Source organism: Schistocerca cancellata, chromosome 2 (assembly GCF_023864275.1).
Source record: "Schistocerca cancellata isolate TAMUIC-IGC-003103 chromosome 2, iqSchCanc2.1, whole genome shotgun sequence".
Taxonomy (NCBI): domain Eukaryota; kingdom Metazoa; phylum Arthropoda; class Insecta; order Orthoptera; family Acrididae; genus Schistocerca; species Schistocerca cancellata.
Genome location: NC_064627.1, coordinates 865980116 through 866003035, shown reverse-complemented (window position 1 = coordinate 866003035; position 22920 = coordinate 865980116). Strand labels below are relative to the sequence as shown.

General features: G+C 40.4%; 1 protein-coding gene and 1 non-coding gene across 3 annotated transcripts in view; both read left to right on the top strand.

Moving 5' to 3' along the window:
- Positions 1–22920, top strand: part of LOC126162817 (luc7-like protein 3) — a 146067-nt gene that overhangs the window by 37374 nt on the left and 85773 nt on the right. The window contains exons 5-6 of one of the 2 annotated variants that reach the window (XM_049919562.1): positions 7110–7288; positions 7382–7581. In XM_049919562.1, the coding sequence (XP_049775519.1) occupies positions 7110–7288; positions 7382–7385 (183 nt within the window). In that variant the 3' untranslated portion in view covers positions 7386–7581. Of the gene's footprint in view, positions 1–7109; positions 7289–7381; positions 7582–22920 lie in introns of those variants that run through there. The other variant, XM_049919561.1, reaches the window with a different exon arrangement.
- Trnas-cga (transfer RNA serine (anticodon CGA)) lies at positions 2785–2859 on the top strand. The gene has a single exon. It is a non-coding gene; the product is annotated as a tRNA-Ser (tRNA).

Here is a 22920-nt window from a genome sequence, read left to right as displayed (position 1 = left end):
ATTGTTTTGGTTGTTTGGTTTTTATGGTCTCTGGGTTTAGTGGTTATTGATTCTCATAATGTTTTAACATTGTCTATGTAAACTTTTTATTATGGTGTTGTTCTCACCAAATCTGTGGTTTGTTATGTTGACATTGTAATATCAGTAATTTTTTAAATAATATCAGGTGATTATTATGTGACATAACACAGTATACAGTCTGCAGCTCCTCATTCTGTTACATTGTTTGCATCCTCAGACCTCTGTCTGCTTCCAGTTTCAATGATTCATGGTAGGTGGATCGCCTAATGTAATTTCTTCAACATCGTGTACCTGTGTACAGTTTTGTATGATGCAGCTCATACTAAATGCTCAGTTTTCATCATGTGACATTGCAATTGGGTAATGTGACTGTTTTATTGCATATTATTGTACATGACTATGTTTATTTTGCTTATGTGGTGTTTTTGACCAAATGATTAGTATCATGTGGCTACTGTATTACATTATATTGTATTGTCTAAAAACAAAGATGATGTGACTTACCAAACGAAAGCCCTGGCAGGTCGATAGACACACAAACATACACACAAAATTCAAGCTTTCGCAACCAACGGTTGCTTCATCAGGAAAGAGGGAAGGAGAGGGAAAGACGAAAGGATGTGGGTTTTAAGGGAGAGGGTAAGGAGTCATTCCAATCCCGGGAGCGGAGAGACTTACCTAAGGGGGAAAAAAGGACAGGTATACGCTCGCGCGCGCGCGCGCACACACACACACACACACACACACACACACACACACACACACACACACACACACACACCCATCTGCACATACACAGACACAAGCAGACATTTGTAAAGGCAAAGAGTTTGGGCAGAGATGTCAGTCGAGGCGGAAGTAAAGAGGAAAAGATGTTGTTGAAAGACAGGTGAGGTATGAGCAGCGGCAACTGGAAATTAGCAGAGGTTGAGGCCTGGCGGATAACGAGAAGAGAGGATATACTGAAGGGCAAGTTCCCATCTCTGTCGAAACTCTTTGCCTTTACAAATGTCTGCTTGTGTCTGTGTATGTGCGGTTGGATATGGGTGTGTGTGCGCGAGTGTATACCTGTCCTTTTTTCCCCCTAAGGTAAGTCTTTCCGCTCCCGAGACTGGAATGACTCCTTACCCTCTCCCTTAAAACCCACATCCTTCCCTCTTTCCCCTCGCCTTCCCTCTTTCCCCTCGCCTTCCCTCTTTCCCCTCGCCTTCCCTCTTTCCCCTCGCCTTCCCTCTTTCCCCTCGCCTTCCCTCTTTCCCCTCGCCTTCCCTCTTTCCCCTCGCCTTCCCTCTTTCCCCTCGCCTTCCCTCTTTCCCCTCGCCTTCCCCCTTTCCCCTCGCCTTCCCCCTTTCCCCTCGCCTTCCCCCTTTCCCCTCGCCTTCCCCCTTTCCCCTCGCCTTCCCCCTTTCCCCTCGCCTTCCCCCCTCGCCTTCCCCCCTCGCCTTCCCCCCTCGCCTTCCCCCCTCGCCTTCCCCCCTCGCCTTCCCCCCTCGCCTTCCCCCCTCGCCTTCCCCCCTCGCCTTCCCCCCTCGCCTTCCCCCCTCGCCTTCCCCCCTCGCCTTCCCCCCTCGCCTTCCCCCCTCGCCTTCCCCCCTCGCCTTCCCCCCTCGCCTTCCCCCCTCGCCTTCCCCCCTCGCCTTCCCCCCTCGCCTTCCCCCCTCGCCTTCCCCCCTCGCCTTCCCCCCTCGCCTTCCCCCCTCGCCTTCCCCCCTCGCCTTCCCCCCTCGCCTTCCCCCCTCGCCTTCCCCCCCCGCCTCCCCCCCCGCCTCCCCCCCCGCCTCCCCCCCGCCTCCCCCCCCGCCTCCCCCCCCGCCTTCCCCCCCCGGCCTTCCCCCCCGGCCTTCCCCCCCGGCCTTCCCCCCCGGCCTTCCCCCCCGGCCTTCCCCCCGGCCTTCCCCCCCGGCCTTCCCCCCCGGCCTTCCCCCCCGGCCTTCCCCCCCGGCCTTCCCCCCCGGCCTTCCCCCGGCCTTCCCCCCCGGCCTTCCCCCCCGGCCTTCCCCCCCGGCCTTCCCCCCCCGGCCTTCCCCCCCCGGCCTTCCCCCCCCGGCCTTCCCCCCCCGGCCTTCCCCCCCGGCCTTCCCCCCCCGGCCTTCCCCCCCGGCCTTCCCCCCCCGGCCTTCCCCCCCGGCCTTCCCCCCCCCCCCGCCTTCCCCCCCCCGCCTTTTTCTTGTTGGATGAAGATTCACTTAAAATGAAGAAATGATAGCCGGGCATTAATCTACAAGGAGATTACATTGAAAAATAAAAAAAAAGTTTCACTGATGTAAGTGCTTTTTTCTATTCCATTCTGAGAACTTTTCAAACCACCCTCGTAGATTCCTTAAAGTCAGATAAGTATTTCATAGCAGCTAGCATGTCTGCTCCAGCTCTTTGCCGAGAAGACTCATAGCTGTTGCTCTCACTTTCGCATGTACTGCAGTGAAAAAATTCAAACATGTTTGACCTCAAACATCAAGAGTTGCAGCGGAGGTCAGGCAGCCCCACAGATGTCACTCATCTAGGTCACTTACGTAACTATAAGTGTGGTTGTGTTTTGTTGTCTAAACCTGTTGCCTGCTGCCGGTTGCTTCTGTTGCTCACTTAGGACGTGGCATAAGGGTTACTAGGCAGCAGGATGCCCTTTGCAGTGATGGAGACATCGTCCTCACAGCTTTACTTCTGTCAGTACCTCGTCTCCTACCATCCAAACCTTACAGTTTAAAGTTTGGAAGGTAGGAGACGAGGTACTGGCAGAAGTAAAGCTGTGAGGAGGGGCGTGAGTCGTGCTTGGGTAGCTCAGTTGGTAGAGCGCTTGCCCGCGAAAGGCAAAGGTCCCGAGTTCGAGTCTCGGTCCGGCACACAGTTTTAATCTGCCAGGAAGTTTCATATCAGCGCACACTCCGCTGCAAAGTGAAAATCTCATTCTTGCAGTTCGTTGTCTTTGAACTTTAGTGGTTTCCCGCACTCGTCATTTCTCACGTCAAAATCACCACTTTCGAATATTTCGAACTACTCAAAACATTGTGTTTTCCCAGGAGCAAATTCGCTGAAAGCTTCAACAAGCATTTGATGTGATTCTGCAGAAGTTTTCTTCAAGTGATACCAGAAAATCAATGCTGTCCACAAATCGTAGTTTTTAGGCTCAAAACTTGACATGTATATGGGTTTGAAACAGTTACTGATGTATGGAACTCACCATACTTCTACACCTGTCAGCATAACTCATCTCAGAAGGTTAAAAACTTAACAGCAATACAGGAAGGCAAAGTAACATACAGCTGGCTCAAGAAAACTAGGAAAAAAATTCCTGAAATACACATCCCAGGGCATCTAGGTAATTTAGTAAAGTAAACAGGTGCTCTGTCTCCCTTCAGGCAGACAGAGCAACTTTCCTTAAATCTTGCTCCAGTGAGCAGTTAAGTAATTAATAAGAGAACAAATGTGCAGAGATTAACTGCCTCCAGACAGACAGTGAAAATTCTTTTAAGGTGTACCCTAGCAAACACTTAAGTGATTCAGTAAGTTAATGTGTATGCATAGTGGCTAAGAAGGAAGAGAACCAATAATTAATACTCAGAATCAACTTGTAGCAAAGGTAAACATGTAAGTAAATAAAAGATAGGGTCACCCCATGAAAATATTTAAATAACAAATAGTTGAACATTTAGAGCTAGTAAACTGTAACGAGCCCTGAGACAGGGAATAAATCTCTTTTACTCTTCAGCTCACAAATTGCTAGCTAAAGAACACATGATCAACCTTCGGAGCATAGTAACACTCAGTAGTTTTATACCCTTTTGCTTTTTACACTCTGTGAATTAGTTATTATGAGCGGGCTATATTTTCACAAGTCCAGAAGACATCTCAAATGTCACATGCGATTCATACGCAACTAACCAGTATGTGGCCATCCCATTGGGGCTCGACAGATGTCCAACAAGAGCACTTGACTCAGTAAAGCCCCAAACATCAAAATGTATACAATTTTAATACAAAATTTCAAACAGTAATTTATGTAACTTGAGTGAAAGCAGCCCACGGCTAGCCAGTGATAGTGCATTCCATGAAGCCAATGTACAGAGGTGATATTAACAGCCATAATATGATGAGCTTGCAATGGGTCTAGGTCCAAGGCAACCAAAGCGTGCCACAACAGTAGAAAATTGGAACAGACTAAGGGAGCGTCTAAATTCCACTGTCATTCTCATTTAATATAATCCCGTTACCACAGTACTTGTGCAGATCAACAGGTACTTCAGATGATTCTCTTCAAAAACTTAGTCTAAGGTTAAACATGGTCACACTTGAAACAATATACAGCATTACCAAATTGTTGAATCCACTGCTGAACATTGGAAACTGAATTGCAATAACAAGTGTCTTTGGTTGCTGTGTGTTACCTTAACACCTTCCAAGGTAACTTTTTTGTTGTGGTCACCAGTCTGGTTTGAAGTGGCCCGCCTCATATCCTCTCCTATGCCGAACTCTTCATCTCAGAGTAGCACTTGCAACCCACGTCCTCTGTTATTTGCTGGATATATTCCAATCTCTGTCTTCCTGTACAGTTTTTGTCCTCTACAGCTCCCTCTAGTACCATGGAAGTAATTCCCTGATTTCTTAAGATGTCCTATTTGTGGTGTCACCGCCAGACACCACACTTGCTAGGTGGTAGCCTTTAAATCGGCCGCGGTCCGTTAGTATATGTCGGACCCGCGTGTCGCCACTATCAGTGATTGCAGACCGAGCGCCGCCACACGGCAGGTCTAGAGAGACTTTCTAGCACTCGCCTCAGTTGTACAACTGACTTTGCTAGCGATGGTTCACTGACAAAATACGCTCTCATGTGCCGAGACGATAGTTAGCATAGCCCTCAGCTACGTCATTTGCTACGACCTAGCAAGGCACCATTACCAGTTACTAGTGATATTATGAATCATGTACAGTCAAGAGCGACTCTCATCATTAATGAATTAAAGTTAAGTATTCCACCAGCTACGTCCGTTTTTACTACATTCTAATTTCCTTGTCCTGTTCCAGACCTCACGCCAGCCTGCGTGAGCTAAAACGCGTGCCTTTTGGCTTCCTCTAAAATCACGGTGTTGGCTCTCCTGCCAACACACAACACTATTATCCTGTGCCTCCTCCTTGTCAGTGTTTTCTACATATTCCTTTCCTCTCCAACTCTGTGCAGAACCTCCTCATTCCTGACCTTATCAGTCCACTTAATTTTCAACATTCACCTGTAGTACCACATCTCAAATGCTTCGATTCTCTTCTGTTCTGGTTTTCCCACAGTCTGTGTTTCACTACCATACAATGCTGTGCTCTCAGAAATTTCCTCCTTAACTTAAGGCCTATGTTTGATACTAGTGGATTTCTCTTGGCCCGGAATGCCCTTTCTGTCAGTGCTAGTCTGCTTTTGATGTCCTCCTTGCTCTGTCTGTCATTTGTTATTTTGCTGCCTAAGTAACAGAATTCTTAACTTCATCCACTTTGTGAGCATCAATCCTAATGTTAAGTTTCTCGCTGTTCTCATTTCTGCTGCTTCTCATTACTTTCATCTTTCGTAGATTTGCTCTCAATCCATATTCTGTACTTTATTAGATCGCACATTACTTTCAGCAGATTATGCAATTCTTCTTCACTTTCATTCAGGATAGCAACGTCATCAGTGAATCATATCATTAATATCCTTTCACCTTGAATTTTAGTTCCACTCCTGAACCTTTCTTTCATTGCCATCATTGCTTTTTCCATGCACCAATTGAACAATAGGGGGGAAAGACTACACCCCTGTCTTACACCCTTGTTAATCCGAGCATTTCATTCTTAGTTGTCCTCTCTTATTATTCCCTCTTGGCTGTTTTACGTACTGTATAGTACCCGTCTCTCCCTATAGCTTACCCATACTTTTCTCAGAATTTCTAACATCTCGCACCATTGTAATTTGTCGAACACTTGTTCCAGGTCGACAAATCCTACGAACATGTCTTGAATTTTCTTTAGTCTTGCTTCCATTATGAACCGCAATGTTAGAATTGCCTCTCTGGTGCCTTTATCTTTTTGAAAGCCCAACTGATTGTCGTCTAGCACATCCTCAGTTTTCTTTTCCGTTCTTCTGTATATTATTCTTGTCAGCAACTTGGATGCATGAGTTATTACGCTGATTGTGCGATAATTCATGCACTTGTCAGCTCTTGCAGTCTTCGGAGTTGTATGGGTGATATTTTTCCAAACCTCAGATGGTATGTCGCTGGACTAATACTTTCTACACATTAGTGTGAATAGTTGTTTTGTTGCCACTTGCCCTAATGATTTTAGAAATTCTGATTGAATGTTATCTATCCCTTCTGCCTTATTTGATCTTAAGTCCTCCAAAGCTCTTTTCAATTCTGATTCTAATACTGGATCCCCTATCTCTTTAAACTCCTGTTTCTTCTTCTGTCACTTCAGACTAATCTTTCCCCTCAGAGACCTTCAATGTACAAGGTATTAAGTTGAGCAACATTACTCAAATTGAGCAATTTATCGGATCAGAAAGCTCCTTGTATAAGATGATTTCCACCAAGGAGCCAACAGCAAATTCAAATTGCCAAGACCACACAAATGTTCCATCTATAGATAACACCTGTGTCCACAACTATTAAATAGGCAAAAATTTAAAAGGCTACCAATCACTCCATGGCACATCAGATTCAGCCAGAGGGCACATACTGCCCACGGGCTCTGCGCGGCTCATCCCCCCCGTCTGACTTCAGAACACCAACTACCCATCCAATCCGCTGCTGCTTCTCACTGCCCATCATGGCTCCACCACACACCCTGGCACCATGAGCTCCAAGCCGCAAGAAGTGACGTACACCAGGCGCGTGGGGCTTGCTTTCAAAGAGGGTCCTAACCGTGGCTCATGAGCATCATGAATCTTTGTGTCTGTACTGCATTTTTATTTGGAATTATAAAATAATGCTGGTAACAACTATGTTGCGTCTCATGAGCATCTTTGATAGTTAATTTTAATTATGTTACTCATACTGCCAACTGCAGGTACCTAGTAGCTAAGGATTTTCACCACTTTCTTTGTGTAATTTGAATATTGTGTGTTGCTTCAGACAGCACGCCAGAAAGCTCGTGAGGAAAAAGAAAAGAAACGTGAAGAGGAAAGAAGAGAACGGAATCGATTGAGGGAAGAAGAAGAACGGAAAAGGAATCGTGAAAGAGGCAGAGAAAGGGATGAACACCGTAGAATGAGAGAAGAGGAGGAGAGACGATCACGTTCTCGAAGATCCAGGTTTGTAGTAATTTATTAATTTGTTGTTTCTATATTGATCTGAAAGATGAAAAAATTCCCCATGTATAATGATTATTATTCTGCATGTACTAGGTAAATGTCAAGAGGAAGCACAATTATGTGTACTGAAACAAATGAAAATTGCAGTTGTGGTTCTAGGTGTTACATTGATACGTAACACATGGGACTATCTCCCTCTTGTCATTGTAATGGTGACACTTAGTCTAAGATCAGACAGAAGTTTTTGTTTTCCTTTAATAATAAAACTTGGAGCATGCTGCCTGGCAACTTGACTCTGCTTTGTATTTGTACATTTACTGAAACCTGCTTGAATATTTCGTCCTACACTTTCCTGTTCAGTGTTTCCTATAAAAGTTTGTGCAGAAACAAACTATGTATATTCTGGAATCTTTGTCCTCATCTTTGTGTTTTATGGATAGAATTTATCATCTGTTATTTCTATAATTTCTGAACCAAATTTTTAAGTCTTTAACATGTTTAAGAAAGACAAATGACAAGATCTTGAACAGTCTTTGAAGTGATGTGTGCAAACCCATATTCAGTATAATTTTGTAACTGTACAATTAAAAAAAAAAAAAAAAAAAAAATCCATTTTCTCGTACATGACGTTCCACATTTCCAGTGATCTGGCAACCAAGAGACACTCAAATTGAGAGCGAGACAACTATTAAAGAAGCTTAGAAGATAGACATAATTTTTGTTCACTAAAATACTTGATAATTCTACATAAAAAACAGCACGAAAATAAAACACACTGTATTACTAAGTGACTGTCCCGGAATCCCAGAACCAGCTGAAGGATGAGTATATGACAGCTTCCAAGGGCAACAAAAATTTTATTCTTAACATTTCACATAATTATTGACCAAATTTAAAGATTCATAATACTGTCATAATCTGCTCATTGAGAGTTATTATCTATTGTTAGAAGTTTAACACAATAAGACAAGTATTGCAGTTAGAAACAGTTTTAAGACAGTGTAACTGACAACGTGCAAATACCTGGACTTTTTTCACCTAGTACTTCAGAATCGGATCGCTTAGTAGTTTGCAACAAACTTTACACATAATTTCAAATTTTAATGAAACTTTGTCTTTCTGACACCCCCCAGGAAACGATGAAAGGAAAAAGTTTATTGCTTATTACATTTTCGCTGTTCATGCAGTAAAACTTGAGCATCAGATATGACATTTTAATTAATACTTCTTTACTACTGACTAAATTCACAACACAGTTTGCAGACAGTATCCATATATACCTGCAATATTATATCATTGCGTGATACACAATCCAGGAGATATGATGTGATAAACATTGAGATGCATGAAAAACTTGCTGTTGCTTAACATGGAGAGTAAATTACCCGACTTTCTTCATCCAGTGTTTCACAGTGAGAGCAGTCAGCGACTTCCAACAAGTTTAATGGCATAATTTCAAAGTTTTTCTCACTTACATGCATAACGTCGAATATTTAAGACTCTGACTCATTTGTAAAGTTATTGGACATTTGGAGCTGAGCTATACATGATAGATAGATTCTTTAAAGAATCGGGGAATTACTTGTTAGTACTAATTAGAAAACTCACAAAATTATGTATACTGATGTATGCACTTAAATTAACTGCTACTTATATTAACAATTCATATCTTAATTACCAGATTCTGTTCCAGAAATTTGTATTAATCCTGGGTGATACTAAATGCCAAATATCTCAGCAAGCTTAGCCAGCTTATATAATGGAAATTTGTGCAATAACAACTATATGCAATTGGATAGATTGTTGCCCACCACCGTAGACAAGGCATTGAACAGCAGACATGCATATTTCAAAGTGGATTAATCAATTGAACAGTCCTCCTCCACATGTAAAAATCCCCCCCCCCCCCCCCCACACACACACACACACACACACACACACACACACACACACACACACACACACACACACCAGTCGGGGCTTAGAGTTGCACAGAGGCAACTGGTTATGCAGTGTGTGTGTGTGTGTGTGTGTGTGTGTGTGTGTGTGTGTGTGTGGGAGGACTCCATGAAAGCTGAGTCTTACTTTTAAATGTGCAGGTCTATTGCCAGCATCCAGTTTATAGAGTGACTAGCAATCTAGCCTATTTCATATTGTTTTTTATGTATCTACAAGGTGTGTGAGAAAAATAGGGAGTGACAACACTGAGCGATCTGGCAACACTGTGCTGTTCTTCTTGTATAATCCCTAACAGATGCTCAGTCGGAGTTTGTTCTGTACAGCCATCAAGTGATTTTCGAGAATGCCATCAGTGAAACTGTGTTTGTATTGTGTGTTATGAAAATGGAACAGCAAAATTTAGAGGAACGTTACGCAAACAGTTTTGTGTTAAACTTGGGAAATTCATGAGTGTGTCCTTTGAAAGTTGGAACTGGTCTATGGGGAACATTTCTTTTCAAGAGCACGAGTTTTTCACTCGCACAAATCATTTTTTGAAGGCTGAGTATATGCTGAAGATGAACATTGCTCAGGGAGACAATCAACATCACAAACTGATGAAAATATAAAATGTGTGCATGCTCTTGTGAGATTTTCGTCTGATGAAACTGTCAACCAAGTGGTTTACAAAGATGTAATTGAAAGGCTCAGGAAAATGGTGAATAAAGTGACACCGTACATTGCAGACATGCGGATGCTGCATCTTGACAATGCCCTGTGTCACAGAGCCCCTCCATTACGGTGTTTTCTCCCTCAGAAGGCATTCCTGTTGTTCTGCAGCCCCCCTATTCATTTGAGCTGAGTCCTTGTGACTGTTTTCTTTTCCCAAAATTGAAAAATGTCTTAAAAGGACTGACATGTTAAAGACCCTACCGGTTCAAACCTTTCAGTGTTGCTACCCAGACTGGAATGACGTTTCTGCTGTGTACATTGGCTGAAAGGAATTACTTTGAATGGGGTGATATTTTTATTTGAATAAAATAAATCTCGTAAGTTTTCTCTAACAACTTGTGTATAACGAAAATCCACAGTGAAAGATCAATGTCAGTATTGGAATAGAATGCTACTCACGACATAGATGTGGTGTCAAATGGTGGGGAGGCACATATAATAGTAGCCTGCTCAATTTTAGCTATTGGACGAAATCTTTAATTAGTTTCTGATAGCTAAAATCTAACAGTGTGTTATTAAATGTACCTGTCTGCTGCCAACCACATCCTCTCTGTGGTGATTAGCTTTATTCAGTCTTGAGGTTTGGGTTTTTGTACCAAATTTGAATTTTTTGTGAATGCTCAAATTTTCATATGATTAATAATTAAAAATGAGAATGTTAGTTTTATTAAAAGATTATGAATCATTATTGATTAACATTTCTGTTTGATAGTAAATTTAAAATTAAAATAAAATAAAAAAAGAAAAGAATTGGTACTAGACAAAATATAATTAGTGACTTTGTGACTGCGGGACTTAAATATTATCCATCCAGCTACCGGTGGCTTCATTCTTAGTTTCTCTTCACTGACTGAAAATACCATACTTTGTTGCAGGATTATCAGTCTGTAATGTGCATTGCCACTGAAAATATCCATTTAATTAAATTCCGTCGGGAATATACATTCAAAAATTGATCAAGAACCATTCCTTACCTTGTATGGAAATAACTTTTACACGCAAGCTGTGACACAGTCTGATGGTCTGTGTCTGTCATGATACTCTTCCAGCTACAGCACTGAAGTAAATTCCTTAGAGATTGGGATGTTTGCCACAGCAATACATCTATCAAATTCGCCTCGTCATGGAGTACCTCTTTGCTTTTTGTGACTCATATGTTGGTATTGTGCATCATTTTCAGGACACTGAATGAGGCATTCGTTGAGATGTACCACATGTGTGTATATATGTGTCTACCCTTCTGATGCTGTTGTGATCTCTCTCTCTCTCTCTCTCTCTCTCTCTCTCTCTCTCTCTCTCTCTCTCTCACTCACACACACACACACACACACACACACACACACACGCTCGCTCGCCCGAAACATCTAGTAACTTAGACATGTCAGGTGATTTTGATAATTTTTGCGTTATGAGCATTACCTCATGGTCCATTGGAACAAGGAACATTGGGTACAGAAATATACTTCGGAGCACAGCCTAATGACTATAACATTAAAAAATCACCATGGATGCACATACCAGTCTTGAAAGGGTGCATTGCAAGTCAGGTGAATGTTTTTTACAGTGAGGTTACAACTTCTGTCTCAGGTTAGTGATATTTTACGTGTTCATAACCAAACCCAAAACAGAATTTTGCGGCATCTTAAAAAGGAAATGTTCCAAGCACACTTTAATGTATTAATATGAGTGACAGGATAATTTGCCAACTCATGGGTGGGGGCAACTCCAAAACCCTACCTCAAACCAAAGTATTGTAAGTGCACAAATAGTTCTGAAAGAGTCCTGCAAATGGGAGGACACTGTGTGACGTTCACTTGCTTTATTTCTTTGTTGATAGTCCTTGGTGTCAACGTATGGCATTGTTATGCTGGCTAAAAAATGGAGTGGAAATTCAATCCTGGGGTGGAAATTCAAATGATTTAGCTGACAGTTGTACAGCTATGTTTCACAGTTCTTTACTTTCACTGCTCACAATCCCCCAGTATTACACAGTTATACGGTCAGTTCACTATTGGTTAACTTTTGATAAGCCTCAGTGATAGATTGCAGGCAAACATCAGCATTCTGCTACAATAGTTTTCTGTTGAACATCTATGAGCAGTAAATACCTAACCACACAGTTCACAGTTCTTTCTGAATAATAACACAGTATGTGTGACATTATTTCTCAAATCAATTGAACAGACACTGTCATTGTTTTAACACACAACCTATTTGTGTTACACTAATTCCAATGTTAAAGCATTATTGTTATTCTAATGATACAGACTTCCCATCTGAAAATCGGCTGTGGACAGACTGTCTCGGGACCAAAATTCAGGCATTTATATATCTTCACAATAATAGGCACTGAAACTATACATTGTTCAATGTTTAAGTTACAGAAATTGCAATTGAAACATAACTCATCCAATTAACTGGATACATCGAAAATTTCCTCCTCTTTAACAATTCCTTCCATCATAAAGGTTAGGCCAAATTATTTGTTTAAATAATGAAATTAACAGATTTAATTATGCAAACAAGCTTTTGACAAATCTGGTAATTATTTTGGTATTAAATAAGAGCAGGCTTCGCTAATACATTTTCAAAAAGAGCCAAAAAATACTTTAAGAATCCTAGTAGTTTTTCTTCCAAATGTTTATAATTAGTACACAATTTATGTTTGTTTATAAGACAACAAAAGCATTTAAGTCACGAAACAATTACTCATTTCACCCTATAAAAAAGATGACTAGGAACAGTCAAAATAATTAGGAAATTAATCGCATACACGAAACTAAGCCCAAAATTAGATCTGGTGCTATATTTTTCAGGACTGAGGGACAGACTTTCTCTTTTATGAAAATGCAGATTATACTCACGTATGTTAGTAGTACTTAGTCAAAAATTAAAAAATGAATTTAAGGAGGCAGATGGCAAAACCAGAAAGGAAGTAAAAAGATCCCAGTTTGCTTCGTCACAACTGTTGTTAAATTTATAGATTTGTAGTTTCTGAGCCTTGTGTATCATTTTAAACTGTCTTGAGTATCATATCTAAGGAAAACCACTCAAGATGAACATCTGAAATGTCTTAGTTTCAGGTCATGGGTCAGGTCTGATGGTTTAGCTGTAAAAGTGCATACTTGTAAATCAAGAGGTTTCAGGATCGAATGTCGACCGGACCTCAACGATGTAAGGATTTGGCAGAAATGAAATGTGGTTTGGATTCCTCATCAAACCCTTTCTCTGTTTGGATAACTGGGGCAGTTAAGTTGCTGAAGTAATGTCCAATTGAAAGACTTGGTCTAGGCCATTGAGCCACATGATGTTATTAATAGGTCATGTGTAGGAGACAGTTCACAGTTGCTCGAAATTCATAAAAGTTTTGTACGGCCTTGGACAAATTTCAGAACCCCGGTGCACTGTTCAGCAAGACTTACATTTTTGAAGATTAGTTACACTATTGATCATGAGAGAATTAAACAAACCACGAGTATATGCGTGGCAATCCTCATACCTAGCTTGTGCCTAGACTGAGCAGTGGCCACTTGTCACCTGCATAGCTCCCTGTGATGCTTCAGAGAGATGTGATTGTCAGTTCCATAATCACGCATTCCATACTGTTGCTTCCTTTGCCACAGAACCAGTATCCGTAAATCAATGGCTCTCATTTGATTTCTGTTCAAAATATGTGGTGATACTAGGTTGGACCATTTCCAGTCCTAAGCCAGGGTACACGTCAACTGCCCCATGACTGCTATAAGGACCAGATTTATTTTACATCTAATGTTGTACAAAAGAAACTACTCCGGGGTGTGTTTTTAAATTAATATTATGTGGCACTTTTAATGAGCACTGTAATTAGACTGGCTGTTTCATGATATCCCTTGATTATGTCCTCCAGATACTCATAAAATGAATTTCATAATGTTGCGTACAAATTCGAGTGCACTAAAGCAAATTAAACTCATTTGTTCTGTAATATTCTTCTCTCCAAGACCCTTTCTCTTGCATGCATTCTGCAAATGTTCATACCATGTGGTAATGCTGTCTACACATTCATGGTTGGTGAAGGAAGTGACATTCAGCTGTGTACCAGAACTGATAGGTATTAAGGGACAGTTATAAGTAAATGGGGCAGATATATATTAATATATGGCTGATAAAGCGAACAACAGTTGTAGTGTGCTTTTTCGTAAACATTCAGACAAGTTGAAGTGTTTTTAACTGCTTAAGATGATTTTTTTTTCATATTGCATTCCAAAAAATAGGTTTTTTATTAATGAGACATTTTATAGTGAATGACACTATATAGAGAAATAATAGTACAGCTTTTAAAACTCAAAATAATGCATTACAAATTTTTCAAGATCACCATTAATAAAATCCTGAGTATACTTGTGCAGGCTAAAATATCCTGAAACTTAAATCATATCTAGTTTCTGTGTAGATATGAAGCTCAACCACATATTTCACAATGATTTCCTGTGAACAGAAATATTGGAGGAGTTGAGTTGAGGACAGTGGACATATATCTCTCTTACCACTGGTGAGCAGCTGTCAGTCTGATGACGAACTGTTGTCACTCTGTCTCTAATGAAGTAATACCACATTCTTCTTCATTTTCTAAGATCCTAAATTCAGTGGCAGACCCCTGATCTCTCTAGCCAGTAATTTTTTGTTTGTTTTGTGCACTGCCTAAACAATAATATAGGACAGAGGCTGAAAGTGCACATTTTGTTGTTAAGTATCCATAGCTTTGCACAGTAAAGATGAAACCTAGTGGCAAACACCTCAACCGAAACATGACATCAGGCTACAAACATAGAAACGGATGTTCTCTCGTGACCAAACACTGAACTATCAGCACTGAGACGGACATAATCAATGTTTTATTTTTTAATTTATTTATATTTCTTTAACTTATTTTTTAAAGGTTTGTTGTTAAGCTGCCTGAGTATACTTGGAATTTTAAGTTCTGTTAAAATAATAAAAACGAGATAACTTAGGATTTTATGTTAAGGAGTTAACATACTTGTATATAAGACACTACCATTTGATTCACAAATGTGTGATGATTGTGATGTCCACACTTCCGATTTTAACTGATTTGTTTTATACACAGACATAAACACAGTTTTGGGTTTTAGGTAAATTGTATGGCGTTTGGTAGTCACAATTTCCTGCGTAATTATTTTAGTCTTCTTCCGTATTAATCTGACAGCGTTTTAATGGCACATTTGAAACCAAAAACTGTGTTCTAAATTTTATATTTCATGGATAGTAATGTGTAGGTGTCTCTAAATAGGTTAGTTGGAGTGCAAGTGTGATTTGAACTGAGTCTGTGTTGTAAGATCTTTCTTTCTCTTGTCTAATTTTAGATACTTCAAACTTGAGCTTCACAATTATACTTAAGAGGGGGGAACAGATGCTATTACCCTGTTGAAGTGCATGCTAAATGAATAGTAAATATGAGGGCCATAGTACATTTTTCTCTGACATGTGGCAGAATTGAAAATTAAAAAGAGTGTGAATACCATAAAGGGTTTATCTACAGATACTTCATACACATATTAATTTATTTTACTTAAAAACAAAGATGATGTGACTTACCAAACAAAAGCACTGGCAGGTTGAAAGACACACAAACATACACACAAAATTCAAGCTTTCGCAACCAATGGTTGCTTCATCAGGAAAGAGGGAAGGAGAGGGAAAGACGAAAGGATGTGGGTTTTAAGGGAGAGGGTAAGGAGTCATTCCAATCCCGGGAGCGGAGAGACTTACCTAAGGGGGGAAAAAAGGACAGGTATACACTCGCGCTCTCGCACGCGCGCGCGCGCGCACACACACGCACACACACACACACACACACACACACACACACACACACACACACACACACACACACACACACACACACACACACCCATCTGCACATACACAGACACAAGCAGACATTTGTAAAGGCAAAGAGTTTGGGCAGAGATGTCAGTCGAGGCGGAAGTAAAGAGGAAAAGATGTTGTTGAAAGACAGGTGAGGTATGAGCAGCGGCAACTGGAAATTAGCAGAGGTTGAGGCCTGGCGGATAACGAGAAGAGAGGATATACTGAAGGGCAAGTTCCCATCTCCGGAGTTCTGACAGGTTGGTGTTAGTGGGAAGTATCCAGATAACCTGGACGGTGTAACACTGTGCCAAGATGTGCTGGCCGTGCACCAAGGCATGTTTAGCCACAGGGTGATCCTCATTACCAACAAACACTGTCTGCCTGTGTCCATTCATGCGAATGGACAGTTTGTTGCTGGTCATTCCCACATAGAAAGCTTCACAGTATAGGCAGGTCAGTTGGTAAATCACGTGGGTGCTTTCACACGTGGCTCTGCCTTTGATCGTGTACACCTTCCGGGTTACAGGACTGGAGTAGGTGGTGGTGGGAGGGTGCATGGGACAGGTTTTACACCGGGGGCGGTTACAAGGGTAGGAGCCAGAGGGTAGGGAAGGTGGTTTGGGGATTTCATAGGGATGAACTAAGAGGTTACGAAGGTTAGGTGGACGGCGGAAAGACACTGTTGGTGGAGTGGGGAGGATTTAATGAAGGATGGATCTCATTTCAGAGCAGGATTTGAGGAAGTTGTATCCCTGCTGGAGAGCCACATTCAGAGTCTGATCCAGTCCCGGAAAGTATCCTGTCACAAGTGGGGCGCGCGCACACACATCTTTGTTTTTAGATATAATTTTCCCACATGGAATGTTTCCCTCTTATTATATTAATTTATTTTACAACGTACTCATTGTGGCAAATGACATTTGAGGCATTAGTCATGATGGTACACCTGTGTTCCTTTCTCCACTGTAACAGATGTTGAGGAATGAGGAGAAGGCAGACAATATCATCTATGATCAGGTGTTAAATTTATAGATAGGCTGTCAACTGCAGTCTGAGAACATATTGTTGTCGGAGAGAAGAGGGAATGCAAACATAAACTCTTTGTATGATACAGTAAAGTTTATTCTGAGTGTTAATCCTCTTTCTAATATTGCTAACAGTGATTGTAATAATCCACAATATTAAATTTTGATGTCGAAACCCAGGAAGAATGGAGAAGAGGTAAGGATTTATATCCACAAAGAAGAATTTTGACACACTTACAGTTTAAAAATTTTGAAAGCATTATCCTACACTCAACAAATAAATTATGTGCAACAGTTGCTATTCCAGTTTTGCTTGCTGATTAATTTCTCATTGGTTTACATATATCCGTGTACATAAAAGTCTGTGATTGCAGTGCTGATTCTTGATGATTTTAGTTTGTGTAGATGGTCAGTAATGAACTATCTGAGTTTGGCTATTGGAAAAATTACATGCTATGCCCAAGACAGCAGTGATGTATATACAAGATAAACTCCAAACATATCACATTATGTAAACTGTAAATGTTGACTGCCATAAATGTCACACTTGTTAAAATTTTCTGGGTAATTAATCTGTGGTCAAATGAATTTCATATTTATATCCAATGTTTTGTCTCCATCTGGATGACATCTACAAGGCAGTTGTTGTTTTTTGAAAGTCCAGTGCGTACCCTAACTCGCTACTGAGTGAAGTAAAATTCCATTTCCATGTGCTTCTGCGCAGATCTGTGGTGACACCTGTTTTGAGTTCGAGTGCAGTTGGCTGTTATCAGTTGCTGGTGTTTGCTATTGATATCACACCTGGTGGAAGAGTGGTACACATCTGCTTCAGTACTGGAATCCAGGTACTGCTCAGTTTCACACCCTCCTCTTTCTGATTAAATTTACTAGGGTGATCAGTAATCTCTGTTGCCACCCTGTGTAGCCTTTCATAGTAGCCACTTGCCCCTGCCAGTACCAGAGTTTTAACAAACTGCATCGGGTGGTCTCCTGGCGGCAAAGCATAATCTTCAATAGTTTGTTTTCCAGTCTCTCCTCTTCTACAGTTGCCCTTATTTTCTTTTAGTCACTTTTCAACAGTTCTTTTAGTATGGAATAGATCCACATAAATTGAGAAAGCAGCATTTTGTGAAGACCAAATACACAAAAATCTGCGAAAGCCCAAACAGGTGAAATGGTTTAGTGGAAAGTATATTCAAGGGATGGGGATAAAACACTTACAGTGTTTCAGCTCACTTGCCTAAACATCAAGGTCACCATCCAGTATTAAATTACACCCATATGTTGGAGACATAGAAAACAGCAGAGAACTGCATTGTAGTGTTATGTTTTGACAAGTTACGGTGTTAATGTCTCATTAACAATGGCAGTATTACTTAGTCTGGTCACTGAACTAAGCCAAATTGTGACATTACAACTATTATCAAAAACAGTAATGTTCTTCTGGCATGGTACAATAGATAAGGCTTAACACCCAGACTTCTTTTTTACATATACTCTATAGCATCACAAACCATTGTTAATTTGCCTTATAGTTAAGTCACCACTTCTTGCTAAATCCTAATATATTTCAGTATTTGTATTCTTGTGTGATGAACACTGTCTTAGTTTACTTCACCAGGAATTATTGGATAAAGTAAATAGTTCAACTCTAGATATACGTTTACATGTTTCATCACTGATATCAATTTATTTCACGTCAAAACAATTACACCAGTGCACAATATTAGACCAAGGCCAAGATTAAAATTGTATAAACAGCGAGATCATACTTCTTCAATTGTGTGGCACATAGTAACCATATTCCATTTCAAAACACTTATAAATTTATTATAATAATATGCAACGAAGCTCGTGATAGTGCCGCCTACAACTTCTCCCTGGCATTGGCCATTAGCTGTTACGCTGTAGTGATCTGGACTGTCACCTGTCAGGCCCATAGATACGTGCCAGGCCACATTGTCAAGAACTTCCCCTTGTCGAACTGAAAGAAAACACAATTTTTTTTTAAAACTTTGGTAGATATCTACATCTACATTTATACTTCGCAAGCCAGCCAACGGTGTGTGGCGGACGGCGTTTTACGTGTCACTGTCATTACCTCCCTTTCCTGTTCCAGTCGCGTGTGGTTCTTGGGAAGAACGACTGCCGGAAAGCCTCCGTGCGCGCTCAAATCTCCCTAATTTTACATTCATGATCTCCTCGGCAGGTATAAGTAGGGGGAAGCAATATATTAGATACCTCATCCAGAAACACACCCTCTCGAAACCTGGATAGCAAGCTACACCACGATGCAGAGCGCCTCTCTTGCAGAGTCTACCACTTGAGTTTGCTAAACATCTCCATAACACTATCACGCTTACCAAATAACCCTGTGACGAAACACGCTGCTGTTCTTTGGATCTTCTCTATCTCCTCTGTCAACCCGACCTGGTACGGATCCCACACTGATGAGCAATACTCAAGTAAAGGTCAAACAAGTGTTTTGTAAGTCTCCTCCTTTGTTGATGAACTACATTTTCTAAGGACTCTCCCAATGAATCTCAACCTGGCACCCGCCTTACCAACAATTAATTATATATGATCATTCCACTGCAGATCATTCCGTACGCATCTCCCAGATGTTTTACAGAAGTAATTGTTACCAGTGTTTGTTCCGCTATCATATAATCATGCAATAAAGAATCCTTCTTTCTATGTATTCGCAATATATTACATTTGTCTATGTTAAGGATCATTTGCCACTCCTTGCACCAAGTGCCTATCCGCTGCAGATCTTCCTGCATTTCGCCGCAATTTTCTGATGCTGCAACTTCTCTGTATACTACAGCATCATCCGCAAAAAGCTGCATGGAACTTCCGACACTATCTACTAGGTCATTTATATATATTGTGAAAAGCAATGGTCCCATAACACTCCCCTGTGGCACGCCAGAGGTTACTTTAACGTCTGTAGACGTCTCTCCATTGATAACAACATGCTGTGTTCTGTTTGCTAAAAACTCTTCAATCCAGCCACAGAGCTGGTCTGATATTCCGTAGGCTCTTACTTTATCAGGCGACAGTGCGGAACTGTATCGAATGCCTTCTGGAAGTCTTGGAAAATGGCATCTACCTGGGAGTGTGTATCTAATATTTTCTGGGTTTCATGAACAAATAAAGCGAGTTAGGTCTCACATGATCGCTGTTTCCGGAATACATGTTGATTCCTACAGAGTAGATTCTGGGTTTCCAGAAATGAGACGATACGTGAGCAAAAAACATGTTCTAAAATTCTACAACAGATCGATGTCAGAGATATAGGCCTATAGTTTTGCACATCTGCTCAACGACCCTTCTTGAAAACTGGAACTACCTGTGCTCTTTTCCAGTCATTTGGAACCTTCCATTCCTCTAGAGACTTGTGGTACACGGCTGTTAGAAGGGGGGCAAGTTCTTTCGCATATATAAAATAATATACATTCAGAATAAAGTGATTTTATTTACATGATATTGCTCAGGCATGATATGACAGCTGTGTAACAGTGAATATTCTGGAACAGTACAAAACACTTCCGTATCAACTATAAATGAACACCTTTTCCTCTGAGGTTCTCAGGAACACCTAAATTATAAGTAGATGAAATCATTTACTGCAGAAATCTATAAGCAAACTAAACAAAACCAAAAATCTAAATGAATGATTGTTGTAGAGTGTTTTGAGTAAATCGACATTGCTGACCCCCAAAAAGGGGAAAGCAGAGTTGAAAATTTCAGGACAGTTTTGCAGCAGCTTGTATGAAGTTGACAAAATGACACTGCAGACCATCTAATCACTCCATATTAGACTGAGAATAAGCTTTGTGAATGGGATTATTCAAAAAAATCTCAGAGCCAATTTTGAACTGATAAAAATGCTGTAAAGTAAGGATGCCACAAAGTTCTGTTCCTCTACTGTTCTCTTGATACATATCAATTCTCTGTCACCAGAATGTGAGTGCCAAGTGGCTCCCCCCCCACCCCCCCACCCACCCCCCTCCTTTTCAGGTGCTAAGTTTTGCAGAAGTTAAGTGTTCATCATTCTTTATAATTCATGAGCTGATATTACCTATCTGATATTACCCATTACCATATCTGCTACATTTTTTTTTACATTTTCATTGTGTAAATGTGTTACATTTGGAACAGACAAATGTAAGAAAAACAGCATAGTCAAGAGAAAACACACTAAACAAGAAGATTACATATTGGATAACCACAGCGACTGCATAGAAGCGATGGAAAAAACAGATGCCTATAAATATCTAGGATACAGACAAAAAATAGGAATAGATAATACAAATATTAAAGAAGAACTAAAAGAAAAATATAGACAAAGACTAACAAAAATACTGAAAGCAGAATTGACAGCAAGAAACAAGACAAAAGCTATAAATACTTATGCTATACCAATATTGACCTACTCATTTGGAGTAGTGAAATAGAATAACACAGACCTAGAAGCACTCAATACACTTACACAATCACAATGCCACAAATATAGAATACATCACATACATTCAGCAACAGAAAGATTCACATTAAGCAGAAAGGAAGGAGGAAGGGGATTTATCGACATAAAAAACTTACAGTATGGACAGGTAGACAATTTAAGAAAATTCTTTCTAGAATGAGCAGAAACTAGCAAAATACACAAAGCAATCACTCATATAAATACATCGGCTACACCACTGCAAATTCATAACCACTTCTACAACCCTCTAGATCACATAACATCAACAGATACGAAGAAAGTAAATTGGAAGAAGAAAACACTACATGGCAAGCACCCGTATCATCTAACACAGCCACACATCGATCAAGACGCATCCAACACATGGCTACGAAAAGGCAATATATACAGCGAGACGGAAGGATTCATGATTGCAATACAGGATCAAACAATAAACACCAGATATTACAGCAAGCATGTTATTAAAGATCCCAACACCACAACAGATAAATGCAGACTTTGCAACCAACAAATAGAAACAGTAGATCACATCACAAGTGGATGTACAATACTAGCAAATACAGAATACCCCAGAAGATATGACAATGTAGCAAAAATAATACATCAACAGCTTGCCTTACAACATAAACTTATAAAACAACACGTTCCCACATACAAGTATGCACCACAAAATGTACTGGAGAATGATGAATACAAATTATACTGGAACAGAACCATTATAACAGATAAAACACCACCACATAACAGACCTGACATCATACTCACCAATAAAAAGAAGAAATTAACACAACTAATTGAAATACCCATACCCAATACAACAAATATACAAAAGAGAACGGGAGAAAAAATTGAAAAATATATCCAACTGGCTGAGGAAGTCAAGGACATGTGGCATCAGGATGAAGTTGACATCATACCAATTATACTATCAACTACAGGAGTCATACCACACAATATCCAACAGTACATCAATGCAATACAGCTACATCCAAACTTATATATACAACTACAGAAATCCGTAATTATTGATACATGTTCAATTACCCGAAAGTTCCTAAATGCAATATAACATATACCGTACAGTTAAAAGGAAGTCACGCTTGATCAAGGTCCATGTCACTTTCCATTTTTGACCAGACATAACGTCTGAGAAAATAAAGAATAATAATAATAATTATTATTATTCTTATTTAGTTCCACATGTGTGATACAACTGTTTCTTTATTATTTTGTTCAGATTGTTTGTGGTTATTCTATGAAACTACAAATTTACGCTATAGGTTTGCTTCTTTAAAATAAACGAAGTAAAAGCAGACTGCCAGTATAACATTGCTGTAGAATCTGAACAGTGATTGTAAATGTCAGAACATGATGTCCCATATAACAGTTTCACATGTAGTGGCATGACCAGGGCTCAAACCTGGGATCCTTCACATGATAAACTAATGCTACGTTAACTTCCCCATGGGAGCACTACACTATAGACATTCACTGTTATGCTTTTCCTGTATGCTTCAGGTCAGGTGCTACTTACTACTTACCACTTACGTACTATCTCCTGGACAGCAGCACAT